The sequence below is a fragment of the Drosophila miranda genome, chromosome 3, assembly GCF_003369915.1.
Source record: "Drosophila miranda strain MSH22 chromosome 3, D.miranda_PacBio2.1, whole genome shotgun sequence".
NCBI classification, from domain to species: domain Eukaryota; kingdom Metazoa; phylum Arthropoda; class Insecta; order Diptera; family Drosophilidae; genus Drosophila; species Drosophila miranda.
The window spans coordinates 16534277-16550559 of record NC_046676.1 but is presented as its reverse complement, the minus strand read 5'-3'; the positions used below and the strand labels follow the sequence as shown (position 1 = coordinate 16550559).

Sequence of the window (16283 nt, the reverse complement as noted above, 5' to 3'; positions counted from 1 at the left end):
ATTTATTTAAATTTTGTGTACACCACACAAATACAACACATCAAACTTTTCTCGTTTCCCAGCACTGCTGGAACAGCAGCTGTTTTACATCGGTAGAACTTTTTTCGTGTTTACTGTTTTGTTTAATGTGATTTAATAATGGTGATTTGTGGAAACATTCTAGCACGGAGCAAATACGAACATTTCGTTTTGAGTTGTGGGCTGTGCAATGACTGTGACGTGGAAATGGATATTGAGAGGTGGAAGGAGTTCGTCTTGCACATTAAGCGGCATGGAGAAGAGGATCAAGCGAGTGATAGCGACTTCGATGCTTGTGAGAGCAGTGACAACTCCCCAACAGAGACAAAGCAGCGTGGGCCTGTGAAGGATGATGAAGATTGTTTAGCCGAGGGGATGATTGTGGATCTTCCCATATCATCCGATGAAGACGAAGGCGATGATGAAGACTCCCCATCAATGCCGGTTGCACGCGAACTGGAAGGAGCACGAGCACATACAACAACAGACTTCTCGCCAGTAGTAAAAGTAAGCACATACATGACCCCTTTGTAGGTGAAAACTTTGATCCAAACCGTCGTCTGGATTATTTTTAGTTTAATCCAACTTTCTACCGACGCAGTCCACGCATTACTCAATTCATCGAGCTCTATAGAGATCATCCGTGCCTTTGGGATCCTTCAGATGAGTCCTATAAAAACAAAGAAAAACGTACTGATGCATACGAGTCCCTGATGGAGAAGTTGAAAGCGTCTGCCAACATTCATCTGACGATCTATAGATTGAAGAAGTCTATAGCCAGTCTGCACTCTCAATATGCAGCAATAACGCGGCAAAAAAAGATACAAAAACTGACCAGGGTCCCACTGTACTATCATGCAAAATACAACTTTTTGGCGGAGCGAGGAATTGTAGAGGAAGGTGACAGCGATGACGATGGCGGCGATGGCAAGATCAAGGTTAGCTTTATTTAAAAGAATATGCGATAATTTAATAATAACTTGCCTTCTTGCAGCTCTTGTTTACGGAAGAAAATCTGTTGACAAGTCTTTTTATTAAACTGTATTCCAAATTTCCGCACCTGTACGATCCGGCCCACAATAACTTCTCGAGTCTGAGTGAGCGTAAAAATGCTTATATAGAAATTACAGATGTGCTCTCCTCAGAAGTTCCACTGGGAGTTATCACCCACTACGATGTCTACGACAGCATTCTAAGCCTACGCCAGTGGTATTCTCGAAAGATGAAGACTCTGACTGAGGTTCAGACTGTCGGCCTATCGACGGCTGAGAAAGACTACATTGAGAGGTGCCAGAACTTTATGCCGACGAAGACGTTCCGCCAGAAGTTACAATGCCATGTTTGCGAAAAAAGTTTCAGCACTGATCATGCGTTGCAGGCACATCAGTTCAAAGATCACAAACTAGGCGATGGTGGCTGGTTTAAATGCCCCTTGTGTGAGCTGAATTTCGAGAGACGGTGCCATCTGCAACAGCATAATCAGCGTGTTCACATGAGCAAAACATTCACCTGCAATATCTGCAGTCGAAGCTTTGCCTTTGCCAGCCAACTAGCCACTCACAAACGCTCTCATGATGAGAAACATGTGGACAAGCCGTATATCTGCGAATTCTGCGGAAAATCTTTTAGACAAAAGATTCAACTGAGCACGCATGTAACCGCCGTGCACACCAAAATTCGTGCATTCAAGTGCACAATGTGCCCCAAAGACTTTTTCACCAAGCGCGATCTCAAGGATCATGTTAAGGCGCACTTAAATATACGCGACAAGGTATGTGATGTCTGCCAGAAAGCTTTTACGAACGCCAACGCCCTGGTCAAGCATCGGCACATACACCGGGAGAAAACGCTTCAGTGCACACTCTGCAGCACCCGTTTCTCTGAGCGGGTTAGCTTGGGTGTTCACATGAGGCGCACCCATAAGATTATTAAAAACACTTTGAAAGGAGCTGAGACTACCAACGACTCCCTACTTAAACATACATTCCCACAATCTCACGACATTTCAGACAAATAAAATACATTTTGAAATTGCAATTTGCTAGAATTTATTCAAACGGTCCTCTAGCTCTTTATTGTGCTGGGCATTGTGTAACACTGTATGAACAGCTGTTCCGTTCCTGTTTTGATTGAGCAAACACGTTACGTGCATATTTATTCCCTTTCCGTTTGGCTTGACTGAGAAATGAGAGGGTTTCTTCCGAAGTTGTGGCATCAATGTGATGCTGTTTTTCGGCAGACGGTCTCCCAGAAATATGTTGTCAAGGGAATCAGCTGCAGCTGGAGCTGGAGGAGCACCCGTCAATTGGCCACCAGTGGCAGTGAGAACCCGGCGACTAAATTACGTGAAAGACCGCACTGTAATGTGGGAACTATTGGTCATGTAGACCATGGCAAAACGACGCTTACTGCTGCCATTACAAAAATCCAGTCCAATAAGGGACTGGCTGAATACTGCTCCTACGACCAAATCGACCGGGCGCCAGAGGAAAAGGCACGGGGCATAACCATAAACGCGTGCCACATCGGCTACGCCACCACGGAGCGTACTTACGCCCACACCGATTGTCCCGGGCATGCAGATTACATAAAGGTAAACTTACCCAGCTCAGAGAATTAACTAGCAGCTAACTGTCCTTCTCTACTGTATGTAGAACATGATCTCAGGAGCTTCCCAAATGGATGGTGCTATACTCGTTGTGGCGGCGACGGACGGACAAATGCCCCAAACTCGCGAACATTTGCTGCTGGCGAAGCAAGTGGGCATACAGCGCATTGTGGTGTTTATCAACAAAGCCGATCTAGTAGATCAGGAAGTATTGGAGTTGGTGGAGATCGAGATGCGCGAGATGCTGAGTGATTTTGGCTTTGATGGCGTCAACAGCCCAGTCATTTGTGGTTCGGCTCTTTTAGCACTCCGCGAGGATCAATCGGAATTTGGAGTACCGGCTATTGAGAAGCTGTTGCAGCATTGTGACTCCTATATACCAACACCACAACGCGACGTGAAGGCTCCATTCATCCTGCCAATTGATAATGCATTTACTGTTCCAGGACGTGGCACAGTGGTTGTGGGAACCATCAAGAGGGGCACCATTCTGCGCAATGCCGATGCAGATCTGTTAGGCTTCAATCAGAACCTCAAAACGAGCGTCAGTGACATACAGATCTTTCGCAAGAGCGTCCGCCAGGCCCTGGCCGGCGAAAATGTCGGTGCTCTTCTGCGGGGCATTAAAATTTCCACCGTGGAGCGAGGCATGCTTCTTTGTGCATCGGGCTCAGAGGATGTTTCGAACCACTTTGAGGGCTCTATGTATTTGCTATCGCGTGCCGAGGGTGGCCGCTTTAAGCCGATGCTCTCGAAGTACATCCAGCAGCTGTTCAGCATGACGTGGAATGTCCCAGCGCGCATTGACATGGGTGAGGAGGAGATTTAATATTATTAAACTATGCTCCCAACTAATAACTAATCTTACAGTGCCCAGCGAGGCCATGCTAATGCCGGGTGAGCACGGTCAGGTTCGGGTTACATTGCTGCGAAAAATGGTCATGACATCGGGCCAGGCGTTTACCATTCGGGAGAATGGAGCTACTGTGGCCACGGGCATGATAACTCAGCGACTGCCGTCCCTTGATCTCCCCAAGAACAAGTTGTCGAAGGCGGTAGTAACCAGCTAAAGCGGCTGCCTCTATTTTTTTTGTTCACTTTTATATATTGTATTTAATTGTACACGCGCATCTGTTAAGTTGATATACATATGTATGTGTATAAGTAGGGAAAATACTTATTATAAATAGTTCAAAGAAATGCCAACGTATTTTTAATTGGCCAATCTTCTCCAGTTACGGATCAATCAGATCAGCCATGGCGCCATTTGAGAAACACAAAACTATAAACTACACAAGAAATGAGACTACACATAAATAAATAGAGTAAAGCAACGTTTCGGTGTTCATCATGAGTCTTATCCTAACGTCTGTGATCTCTATAAGCCACACAAACAGTTTAAGGCAAAAGTCGGCCTCGAGTAAATTCATGGTATACTACAATTTTTTGTAAGGTACAAGGCTGAGGCAAATAATGCTCTTCTTTATGGTTGGAGGGAGTCTTACTCCCGGCACTTATTGCATTTCACATTACGATCGGTTCAGAACCGCTCATCACTTTCACTTCAAACAAATCGCATAATAATAACCTAAACCTTGCAATCTTCGGTGGATGCCAGGGGGAACATGGAATGGACTTGGATCACGAGCTTAAAGTAAGCTGGAATCAAGTGTTGTGTTTGTCATTTTAAGCTAAACAGGAACTAAATGGATTTCGTTTCGGCAAACATTTCTCAAAATTTCATATTCTAATTGATTTGCTAAGAACATTATTATTTTTCTATAATATAAATATGTATATTATATAATACACTAAAAGAAAGCGCTTCTCTGTCGGTCTAAATGGCATTGCAGTCAGATCTGTGAAAAGGCGGGACCCACACATTTATATTTTCTCGAGGAACTCATCCAGATTGAGATGCGACGGCAGCTCGATATCCTCCAGCTTGATATCGCTGTACCTGAAGATCACCTTGAAAGGCTGAATGAATTTCTGGTCCATGGTGAACTCATCGCTGTTGCCCTTTTGCTGAAAGAGAGAACCAAAACATTGCGTATACGCAACAAGGCAACATGAAGTTATTTTCCTACCGTTTGTCGGGCATTCAGCTCCTTGGTGAGTTTTTCCAGAAACACGTTGGTAATCTTATTCTCATAGTCATCCAGCTTGTAGGACTTCATCACTTTCAGGACCTGCGCTGTACTCAGCGACGTGCACAGATCACAGATAGTCTGAACATCCTGTTCGCTCTTGCGCGACTGCAGCAGCTGGGATACCTGGTTCAGCGGCGACAGGGCCGTCAAAACGTCGTTGGACTAGAAGAACCAAGCGTTAGTGGAAGAATTCGATATATAAATGACATAATCGTCGAGGAGTCCCACCATTTTCTTGCTGCGCACCCAGTCCTCAATGCAGCCAATATTGTAGCGTATTACCATGCCCGTCTCCCACATGCAGATGTCGCCGCGCAACATAAGACAATTGAGGGCCACGGCACAGACGAAGTAAAGCAGCTGGTGGAATATCTGCTCTGCATAGCAATTGTCCAGGCCAAAGTGCTGGAATTGCTTGTAGAAGTGCTCCAGCTGGCCGATCAACTGCTTCCAAGCTGGCCCGCCGCCGTGTTCCGGCGAGGATCCCGCTCCGATCGAAGTCGTGCGACCGCGCATGCCGTGTGGCTGCCGGCCCCGCTGAATCTCATCGTTCTTAAGAATGGCGGGAACTATTTTGGAATCCAACAGTCCCTGAATCTGCATTATTAGGGCCTGGTACAGATTCACGATCAGATCCAGAATGACGCGACGGTATTCAAAGAGATTGAAGTTCTTCAGCTGCTGCTGGTTCTGCTTCTCCGTATTTAGCTTCACGTACTCTTCTACGTCTCCGTATTGCTTGAGGAGATTAAGCAGCCTGTGGGAATAGGGAGAGAAGCATGTTGATATTGCGATGCCAACCAATGGAAGCTGAGATTATGGCTTACGTAATAGAGTTAACCAGCCAAATGACACGGTTCTCAATGGGATGCGGTGTGCGATGCATTTTCTTGATTTGAATCACGAATTTGCTTAGCAACTCGCGCACATCGTCGTCGGCATTGGTTAGATCAGTATATCTTGAAAGGAAAAGGAGAATATAATATAATATATAATATATATAGGGGCCAAGCAGCGGATAGAGTACGGTACCCGCGACAGTTTTTACCCCCCATCCGATATTGGCCCATGAGTGGCCGTCCGGGCTAACCTAACCTTATATATACATATATAGATTTTTAGAGCTCACCGAATGCACATGAATATGAGATACGCTGGAAATCCAGGCAAAAGGCCGACTACTGTTCGCGGCGTCATGGTGCTAAGGAGACGCTGCAGTATCTTGTCCAGGTCGATGCTATGGAACTTCATGAGGCCTTGCGGATTTTGAGACTTTTGTTTGGTTACATTCGCCCCCAAGTCATTGCTGAGGCGCTTCTGGTCAGCCGAGCCCGAGCCGCTACCTTTGCTGCGGCTCATTTCCTCCTCCAACTTGTGCTCCAGCTGTCCACCGTTCTGGCGGTAGGCCTGGAGCTTGGCGTTCGCCAGCTTCAGCTCCTCTTGGACCAGCAGGAATTGGGCGACAGCCTTCTGCAGTTCTCGGCGTAGGAATCGGTCGTTTTGCTTGAGTGTTTCAACATTGGCGTCCTCGGACGCATCGATGCTCTCGAAGATTACCTTCTGCAGCTCATCCTGTTCGTTGTGCAGACGCTCGATCTCCTGCGTCATCTCCACAAGCTTACTGTTGTGCTCTTCCGTAATGGCCTTCAACTCGTCCTCGAGTTGTCTGCGAATGGAAATGCGAGAATGGAGAACGTGTTTCGATTGATTCTTTTGTCAGCACTCACCGATTGACAAGTTTCTGGGACTGGAAGGCTTCTAGAAGCTCATTAGCATCGTTGCCCCGCAGATGCATGCTCTCCGGCTCAAAGGATCGCAGTGTCTGGTTCTGCTGCAGCAGGACAGCCTTCAGCTGGATGCACTCGTCGCGTCGTCTACGAACCTCTTCCTGTAGGGCGGCATGCTGGGCTGCAATGGTAAAGAGGGGGGAACAGGGGACGCCAGAATAAGTACGGTAGCCGCGTGGAGCGCCCGGCATGCGAAGGCTGTTACCATTGAGCTCGTTGATCTCAACACCGTGTTTAATGCTCGTTCGCAGCTGCTCGTGCTCGCTGCGCAATTTATCGTTCTCTACCTCAAGCTCGGAGACGCTATGGTGTGTGGTGTGGTAAGCAGTGTGTGGCATGCAATAATACATAAATGTAGTTGTCGTTGTAGCATGGTAACATCGATCCAGCGATCAATCTTGTGGCTACATTTTTGAGCAGTCATTTGAGGAGAAAGGTGGCTTTCACACTTACCGGAACGAGTCCTCCGTAGGCTTGTTGCGACTTGCCAGCTTTATGTATTGCTGCTGCAGGACCTTGTGCTTCGACTTCTCTGCCTCCAAGATGGAGCGCAGCTTCACCACCAGGCTGGTGCAGTCCGCAGAGGTATCATCTGCAAAGAAATTAGAGTCCATCAGATCCATCTTATATATCTGGAAAGAAGGCCTCGCTCGTACAGCTCTTGCTCTGCAAATCTGACGTCCGATTAATGTCAAGCGTGTTCTTGGCCGAGCCATAGCCAACGTCTTCCTCGTTCTGACTGGAGGCGTTGCTCGCGCTCCTTCCGCGCAGGCTGTAGACGCCGTTTTGCTGAAGTCGACTCAAGTCCTCCTTCAGCTGGTAGTTCTCGTTCTCTATCACCTCCTTGTCTTTGATGGCGCGCTGATAGGCTTCGTTCAGTTCGTTGTTGTCGATCTCGGCCAGAATACGCACGTTCTGGTCGTGCTGTGTAGCCTCTACGTTCTTGGCCATCTCGATCATTTGGTCCACTTGCTTGCGCAGCTCCTCGTTTTCTAGGCAGTACGTCTGTTTCTGGCTCTGCCATTCCTCCTGCGAGTGTCCGTTCTCCTCCAGCAGTTGCATTTTCTCGTCCCGCTCCGCCTCCAGCTGCTTGTTGAGGGCCGCTATCAGCATATCCTTGTCCATGCAGGCAGCCTTCACGTTCTTGAACTCGCCCTCCAGGTTCTTCTTCATCTCCAGCTTCATTCTGAAAAAGAAACATGTGTTAAGAGGAGAATACATTTGCTCACCGACTAATACTAACTTTAGGACGCTGATCTCGCTGGTTTTGTGTTTCAGATTGCTGTTGTCTCGGTTTAGCTCATCGATGCGCTGCTGCATGGAAATAATCTTGTTCTCGAGGCCCATGTACTTGTTCTCCATGTGCGATATGGTCTTGGCCTCGGCCTTCATGCGCTTGAACTTGCGCCGCGCCAAGAAGCGACGCACCGCCGCCTGGCAAATGATGATATTGCGCCGCTTGTGATGGTAGGCGCGTCGCGCCAGCACGCCACGTACGAAGCGTTGGATCTGTACGGCCCGATAGTGATCTCGCAGGGCATAAAACTTTCTGCGGGCCAGCATGCCGCGAGCGTAAGTCTGTATCCCTGCAATAGAGTGCCGCAGACGTAGATAACGACGCCGACACAGCCATCCCTTGGCGTATTTTGATAGTATAAGGGCGGCTCGAACTTCACGCATATTCTGGACGCGCTCGCGGGCCATGAAGCCACGCGAATACCGCTGTATACCGCTGATCACCATCTGCAACTTCAGGTATCGTCGTCGATGGATGAAACGCCGCACCACGGACTGTACAATCGTGATGTACTTCTTGCGCAGATTGGCCCGCACCTGTTCGAGGAAAGCTACCTGGCCGGCACGAAAGAATATCTGTGTGTTGCCAAACCGACTCTTGTCCTCGTCCTCGATCCACTTGTACACAATGTTGCGGCACGACTGCTTCAAGTCGTTCTTGTCTATCTTCGAGCGATGCGCCAGCAGCTGGTAGCGCATATAGAAGTCCGGATAGAGCCAGCGCGAGGGGAAGCCGGCGGCCGAGATGCGCACCGTTTCCAGCACGCCGCAGGCCCTAAGCTGTTGTATGATCTTGGCGGTCTCCCACTTGAAGGCAATCTTCTCGTCGTTGGGCTAAAGTACCACAGAGAAAGCGTATGACTATTGGAATCTAAAAACTCCTTTGGATAACTCACCTTGATGCAACGCACGTAATGGGGCGTGGTGGCATGCAACGTAGTTATAAGCGATGTCAGACTCTCCTGGAACTGGGCGCCAACGGTTTTCTTATGCTGCTTGGATGGCACCACCTAATAACGGAGAAAGCAGTATCAATATGGGTTTAATTGCAGGGAAGAACACACACAGAGTACGGTCTAGGGAAAGGGCGGACTAACAAAAGAAATACAAGTTATAAAAACTAGATAAACAGTACCATCATCCGTGTGAACGCCAATTAAATTAATTCTAAAAACTATACTAAACAAGCTGGGGATGGCGGAGGGGGCGGGCGTTGTTAAAAGTAAACCCTGGTTAATCAATGTGTTTTGGGTTAGTCATTTGCTGGGATCATAAATACAAATACTTTTGTGGCAACTAACTCTTCGACGGGTCTCATTGAGCTCCTGTTGGACGTTCCAGGGCCGTTGTTGGTGGAGTGAACGACAAGCGAATGGAAAATACGAATTAGCAATAATCAAAGATGGATATTCACTATGGACGTTTACATAAGCTTTTCATCAAATGATATGCTGATGTTCATCACAAACCTGCTTTCGGCCGGCGCTTATAACTACGCGACCGCCCAATGGGGATGTTGTGTTGGCATCCACACCAAGAGTGTCAATGTCCTCCAGGGCCATGACCTGCTTCACCAGCGACATGTCGGACAGGGCCAAGACGGAGGTGAGTTCTTTGGAGACAGTGTCGCGGTTCTTTTCCAGGAATCCGTTCACATCATACTCCACGGTATCCGAGAAGTGTTTGATGAAGAAGCCTTTAACGAATTGAGAGTGTGATTAGGAATTATGATTGCGTAGATAGCGACAGAGAAAACTCACTTGTGGTGCCAAAGCGGGGCTTCTCAAAGTGCGGAAATTTGCTGCACTTTCCAATGAGTTTGCCGGCCCAACTCTCGTCGGAGCCCTTGGGCATCTGTAGGAGATAAGATTCATTCATGGATTGTACATTTATTTAGAAAACCATTAAGGAAGCTAAACGCGGATCCTGCAAGGGGATGTAAGGTATATCTTACCCTACATTCCTCGTCGAGAAGATCGAGTACACCCAGACGGGATTCAATTAAATCGATGCACGGCTGATTGTCATAGAAGTCGATCATGGTCCAGGTAATACCCTCCTTGAGGTACTCCTCCTGTTCTAGCTTAAAGACGTGCTGGTTGAACTGCTGCTGGAGCTTCTCGTTTGCATAGTTTATGCAAAACTGTTCAAACGAGTTCACCTCAAACGTTTCAAAGCCGTAGATATCGAGCACGCCAATGAAGCTGCACTGCTTGCTACCGTTGTTGAGGCTCTTGTTCAGCACACCGCCGATATACTGAAACAGTTTGGCGTATATGTGCTTGGCCAGCGCATCGCGCGCCGCCTGCCCGGCCTCAACGCTGTTCGGTATCAGCACATGTTCATTGACCGACTCTATCTTACGCATTACAAGCCAGCGACGCAGATCTTCTGTTTTCACCCGCAGCAGGTCCCCAGTGATTTGCAGGTGAATATCGTTGTGCTGCACAAGAGGAAAATTCAATTTTAATGCCTTTCGTTAAGTGCTCTTGAGTGGTGCTTACGGATATTTGACAGGAATCGGTGTCTTCATCATCGCCGCCCTCGGTGTATTTCTTGGTCACCTCAATGTTGCCCAGATGCAGAATGCCAGCCAGTATTTTCACAATCTCCGCTATCTGCTGAAATGAGAACCCTAGTACTGTCATTGCCTGGGCAGTCTCGTTAAACTGATCGGCATCCGAGACCCGTTCGATGTCCGGGGCGCCACCCATGTTCAGGAACTGAAACTTGTCCTGGTGGTCTGTGGGAGGAGGATTCTATCAGATAAGTTTGTCCGAGCAGATCAGATCGCTCCACTTACCCAGCAACAATTCAGGGTACTTAGCCCGCGCCGCACACAGCTGATAGAAGATGTGATAGTTGCGCTCCCCCTGTGCCTGATAGACCACCCGAGACTTCTCCAGTAGATAGGTGTGCACGGTGGCTCCCTGCAGGTACATAACACCCATCTGGTTCTTGAAGAGCAGCTTGGTGAACTTGCCAAAGCGCGAACTGTTGTCGTTTCGCGTAGTCTTTGCATTGCCAAAAGCCTCCATGATCGGCGAAGATGCCAGCACCTTGCGCTCCACCTGCGTTTCGGACTCGGAGCCGCCGACGGCGGCGAAGTAGCGCATGGCGTACTTGGCGGAGACCGTCTTGCCTGCCCCCGACTCGCCGCTGACAATGATACTCAGGTTGCAGTTCTCCCGCTCTAGCTTCGTGTAGGCTTCCTCGGCCAGGGCAAAGATGTGCGGCTCCAGATCCCCCATGGATTGACCGCGATAGGCTCGGATTATACTGGGCCCATACAGGGGCATCTCCGCATACGGGTTGATAGCCACCAGTATGATGCCGCAGTAGGTGTAGATAATCTGGCGCTCGCAGAAGCGAACGCGCAGATTGTACAACACCCCGGGCTCATGCAGGTACGAGAGGGTTGTGAGATCATTTTGCCCAACCAGAATGGCCGGATTTCGCAGCGGGGGCAGGTTGCTTCCATCGGGCTTTAGTTTGAACTCCTTGAGGGTGCCCGATTCCGTGCAGATCTTCAGGAAGCTTGCTCCCTTGCGGTAGCTCTCCTCCAAGGTGGCACTCTCCCACACCTGTTCCGCATGGGTCACCCAGATCTTGGCCCCCTGCGAAAAGAGAATGTAGACAACGTCAGTAAACATTGCATGGAACATGTTCTTCATTATCAGCTATCCTCCTGTATCACCCACATATGTACACCTGTGTATGTTTGTGTGCAATTATCGAGGCTTATCAGAGAGAGTCTGATAAGACCCGTGATTCATTCCCAAATATTTATATTTGCTGCAGTCATTGACTGGATGACATCAATACCTGTCATCACCTGCCATGGAAAGGGCTAATAGAGCAAGAACACACTGCTTGTAGAATGAAGAAATGTGAAAAACGAAAATGGCGCAAACACACGAGAGCACACACACACGCAAACAGTAGCAGAGCAGAATTCACGTTATGTATGCATTTTTATTAGCCCCCCATTCTTGGCACTATTGGCGTCCTAAAGCGATACCGACACCGACACCGCCGCAATTTGCCAACAATGCACTTGTAGGGCATCAATATAATGTGCGGAATACCTTTGCATATAGCATCTCCTCGCTTGACATGGTTCCGTTACGTTCTCCTCTGCACTAATCACTATCACTAATCCACAGCACTGATTTCGTGCATAAAATCCCGTTAGCTTTATCAGACTGAAGCTGGCGATGCGGTGTATATGGATGATGTTTGTTCCTAGTGTTTTCTATTGGATTCCAGTTCAAGCAAATACTTATACTATTTGCACACGATGTTCAGATGGCCATTTTTGTTTGCTTTTTCTTTTAGGTATTTTAATTTTGCAGCCAAAAGTTAGTTAATTTTAAAATTTAGCGTAGTACTTTTTAAAAGAACTACATTGGTAATTAAACGATAACCAAAATAAATAACAAAAACAAATATGTATTTGCCACCCGTCTCGACTACTTTTGAATGTGTGTTGTCAGTGGACTTATCGATATAATTACTGTTGTCGATATAATTACTTAACCCCATTAACCGCCTATTTAAACAGGTGAACAACTTGAGTTAGCCCGCGTTAAATAATACTGTTTTTAAATCCATTATCTTTACTTAAAATATTTATCACTTGAACTCCGCCAAAAATTCTTCAAGTTTCATCACTTCAATGGTTATTTGATTCAATATTTTAGTACTCCCTGATCGACAATGGGTTAATCGTTCCCTGTCCATGTTCGGAAATCATTTTCATAGATATTGATATTCGGTCTAATATTACTAACTAACTAGGACACTCAACCCTGAACACATAATTTTATCTGATGGATTACAAGATTGGCTAATTTTAAGTACTCATTTTTTTTGGATTGATCAACAAAAAATAAAAGCTGTCAATCGGATTTAGCTAAGGGTATGGACATTTTTATACCCTGTTTCTCCTAATTAATGTTAAAATTCGGTTTTGCTAGCTGATTTGAATATGTTATAATGACTTTTTTCATTTTACCTGTTATACTCATTCCTTACATACATATATCTCGATCACAATACCTATTATTGGTCTCTATAAGAAGACCATAAACTGTGCAATTCCCTTGAGATATGACGTGAAATGATAAACATTTCAGGAATATACCATACGTACCAAAATGTAATTTCCAACACTAAGCACAGCTGCATCTCTCCTTTTTTCCCGCGCTTTACTCAAGAAGAACCAGCGAGGCATTGTAAAAAAAAAAATATTAGAAGCTCCAGTTAAGGTTTTTAGATAACAGAAAAAGCAAAGCGATTAAATCTGAAATGTCAAGTCCCGCTCGATCTCCCAGTGTCGGATCTGGTACCCCAAAGCAAGGAGCGGGAGCTCGTACACCAACCAGAGGTAAAGAAAGCAGTCCAGTCCAGCCGACAAATATATAAATGATTGTTCCCGGCGATTGCAGGCATCGCAACGCAGGATGTGGAGACGCCCATGCGAATGGGTCCTGGCCGTGCGGCCAGGCCATCGGACAATATTAGTTTGCCACCCACATCGCCAGGAAATATAAGCTTGCCTGCAACGAGTCCGGCGCGGGGTCTCGGACTCAACATGAGTGAGATCGATCTGAGTTCACCTCTCAACTATGGCACGCCCAGCTCCATGGGCTCCATTCGTACGCCCCGTTCGGGCATTCGCGGTACTCCGCTGCGTGCACGTCCTGATATTCGGACAGACAAGCGAATTCGTCAAGTGACCATTGGTGGCGGCTCTGGTGTGAGTAAAGATCTCCTACTTTCCAACTGTACTCTACGAATCCACCTCTATTGCAGCTGGAACCAATTCCCGAAAAGGGCTCTGAGACTACAGATCCTGTTTCTGAGTCTTCGCAAGCTCCCCAGCTAGTGGTCTGGGGCACCAATGTAGTTGTTAGCCAGTGCAAGTCCAAGTTCAAGTCGTTCATTATGCGCTTTATTGATCCGACCGCTGAGCAGGATGAAATCTCTGAGAACATAGATGTCAATCAACCTCTGTATCTGCAAAAGCTCGAGGAGATTCACACATTGGAGGAGCCGTATCTGAATCTGAACAGTGCCCATCTGAAGACCTTTGATCAGGACTTGTACCGCCAGTTGATCTGCTATCCTCAGGAGGTGATTCCCGGCTTCGACATGGCCATTAATGAGATGTTCTTCGAACGATATCCGGCCGCTTTGCTGGAGCACCAGATACAGGTGCGTCCCTTCAACGCCGACAAGACGCGCAATATGCGCTCCCTCAATCCCGAGGACATGGATCAACTGATCAGTATTTGCGGCATGGTAATCCGCTCCTCGAACATCATACCGGAAATGCGCGAAGCCTTCTTCAGCTGCAACATCTGCTCCTTCAGCACCACCGTCGAGGTGGATCGAGGTCGCATTTCGCAACCAACGTTGTGCACCAACTGCAACACCAATCACTGCTTCCGTCTCATCCATAACCGATCAGAGTTCACGGACAAGCAGCTCATCAAGCTGCAGGAATCGCCCGACGACATGGCCGCCGGCCAGACGCCCCACAACGTGCTTCTCTATGCCCACAACGATCTCGTCGACAAGGTTCAGCCCGGCGATCGTGTCACAGTAACAGGCATCTATCGGGCCACGCCCCTTAAAGGCAGTGGCCAGCAAGTGAAAAGCGTGTACAAGACCCACGTCGATGTTGTGCATTTCCGTAAAGTAGATAATAAGCGTCTGTACGAGGAGGAAGAGGGGTACGTATGATCTTCCAAATGATTTTTAAACTATGTAACTATTTCTTCCCAAACTTCCAGGAAAGATCACATTTTCCCTCCTGAGCGTATTGAGCTGCTGCAGCTGTTGGCCAAGAAACCGGATATTTACGATCGCCTGGCCAGGGCCATCGCCCCTTCCATTTATGAGAATGACGACATCAAGAAGGGAGTCCTCCTGCAGCTGTTTGGTGGAACCAAGAAGAAACACTCGACCCTGGGACGCCAGAACTTTAGATCGGAAATCCACTTGCTGCTTTGCGGTGATCCAGGCACATCAAAGTCTCAAATGCTTCAATACGTCTACAACCTAGTGCCGCGGTCGCAGTATACCTCCGGACGGGGTTCGTCGGCCGTCGGCTTAACCGCCTATGTGACCAAGGATCCAGAGACACGCCAGCTGGTCCTGCAGACGTAAATATACTTTATTCTTTGTGGGCTTGGAAATATTTTTTAATGGATTACGAATGTTGTTGCAGGGGCGCTCTGGTACTGGCCGACAACGGTGTCTGTTGCATTGATGAGTTCGACAAAATGAACGATTCGACCCGCAGCGTTCTCCACGAGGTAATGGAGCAGCAGACGCTGAGCATTGCCAAGGCAGGAATCATATGCCAGCTGAATGCACGCACCTCCATACTTGCAGCTGCCAATCCCGCCGAGTCGCAGTGGAACAAGCGCAAGAACATCATCGACAACGTACAGTTGCCACACACCCTACTCTCGCGGTTCGATTTGATTTTCTTGGTTCTGGACCCACAGGATGAGATATTCGACAAGCGTTTGGCCAGTCATTTGGTATCGCTCTACTATGTGACCAGGCATGAGGAAGAGGATACCATGTTTGTAAGTACCTTTTTTTTGGTTGTATTTTTCTAAAAATTTTGAGCTGTTTTTGTCGAAACTCTCAGGATATGAGTGTGCTGCGCGATTACATTGCCTATGCCCGCGAACATTTGTCCCCCACACTGTCGGACGAGGCCCAGCAGCGCCTGATCCAGGCCTACGTAGATATGCGCAAGGTTGGCGCTGGACGTGGCCAGATCTCGGCCTATCCCCGTCAGTTGGAGAGCCTCATACGTTTGTCCGAAGCCCACGCCAAGGTGCGGCTCAGCAACGAGGTTGAGTTGTTGGACGTCGAGGAGGCCTGGCGACTCCATCGCGAGGCCTTAAAGCAATCTGCAACAGATCCTCTGTCAGGAAAAATCGACGTGGGCATATTGACCACTGGTCTCTCTACGGCGGCGCGCAAGAAGCGCGCAGATCTGGTGGCAACCATAAAGGAAAACTTGAAGAAGAAGGGCAAAGTGCCTACCGTTCCCTACCAAAAACTGTTCAAGGAGATCAAGGAGGGCTCCCAAATTGTAAGCCATGGCAAACCGCTTATTGTTTCTGCTATGATAATATTTTTCCTTTCAGTTAATCACGCGCGAACAGTTTGAGGATGCCCTGAAGGAAGTGCAGGATGAAGGCGCCATTGTTGTAATGGGCAAAAATACAATTCGCATTTGTTAATTTAATTTCGGCTAATGCCAATCACTTATTCATTCCCAGCATCATTACAAAATCATTTGAAAATACAAATAAAAATTACAAGAATTTAACGTTTCTTTGGCCAACAAAATACCGAACTGTGGGAAAAAATCCCAACTATATGCCCCGT

General features: G+C 47.7%; 4 protein-coding genes across 8 annotated transcripts; 3 read left to right on the top strand and 1 right to left on the bottom strand.

Annotated features, from left to right (window-relative positions):
* The first annotated feature begins 56 nt into the window (after window positions 1-56).
* LOC108158104 (zinc finger protein 782) lies at window positions 57-2069 on the top strand. Its single transcript, XM_017290273.2, has 3 exons — window positions 57-525; window positions 594-956; window positions 1013-2069. Exons 1-3 carry the CDS (start codon window positions 139-141, stop codon window positions 2033-2035), a joined length of 1773 nt encoding a protein of 590 aa, XP_017145762.1. The 5' UTR covers window positions 57-138; the 3' UTR covers window positions 2036-2069.
* A 46-nt stretch (window positions 2070-2115) lies between these two features.
* Window positions 2116-3958, top strand: LOC117188338 (elongation factor Tu-like). The gene is made up of 3 exons (XM_033392041.1): window positions 2116-2611; window positions 2673-3438; window positions 3497-3958. The coding sequence occupies exons 1-3, from the start codon at window positions 2204-2206 to the stop codon at window positions 3694-3696; spliced, it is 1374 nt and encodes a 457-aa protein (XP_033247932.1). The 5' UTR covers window positions 2116-2203; the 3' UTR covers window positions 3697-3958.
* Window positions 3959-4374: 416 nt separating this feature from the next.
* On the bottom strand, window positions 4375-13120 carry LOC117185683 (unconventional myosin-Va-like). Of its 5 annotated transcripts, none has more exons than XM_033392018.1 (18): window positions 13018-13120; window positions 10666-11479; window positions 10367-10605; window positions 9817-10305; window positions 9623-9716; window positions 9332-9558; window positions 9164-9187; window positions 8759-8872; window positions 7810-8696; window positions 7223-7752; window positions 7020-7158; window positions 6772-6869; window positions 6507-6687; window positions 5909-6445; window positions 5607-5738; window positions 5008-5536; window positions 4717-4941; window positions 4375-4654 (listed from the first exon to the last, which is right to left on the bottom strand). In XM_033392018.1, the coding sequence occupies exons 1-18, from the start codon at window positions 13096-13098 to the stop codon at window positions 4511-4513; spliced, it is 5484 nt and encodes a 1827-aa protein (XP_033247909.1). In that variant the 5' UTR covers window positions 13099-13120; the 3' UTR covers window positions 4375-4510. The 5 variants fall into 5 exon arrangements, with proteins under 5 accessions (XP_033247909.1, XP_033247910.1, XP_033247911.1 ...); XM_033392019.1 differs by having other exon boundaries at window positions 7020-7155; XM_033392020.1 differs by lacking the exon at window positions 13018-13120 and adding an exon at window positions 11951-12334.
* Window positions 13121-13154: 34 nt separating this feature from the next.
* LOC117188335 (DNA replication licensing factor MCM4) lies at window positions 13155-16230 on the top strand. Its single transcript, XM_033392027.1, has 7 exons — window positions 13155-13251; window positions 13313-13623; window positions 13680-14602; window positions 14663-15034; window positions 15100-15466; window positions 15532-15984; window positions 16040-16230. The coding sequence occupies exons 1-7, from the start codon at window positions 13173-13175 to the stop codon at window positions 16133-16135; spliced, it is 2601 nt and encodes an 866-aa protein (XP_033247918.1). The 5' UTR covers window positions 13155-13172; the 3' UTR covers window positions 16136-16230.
* Window positions 16231-16283: the final 53 nt, after the last annotated feature.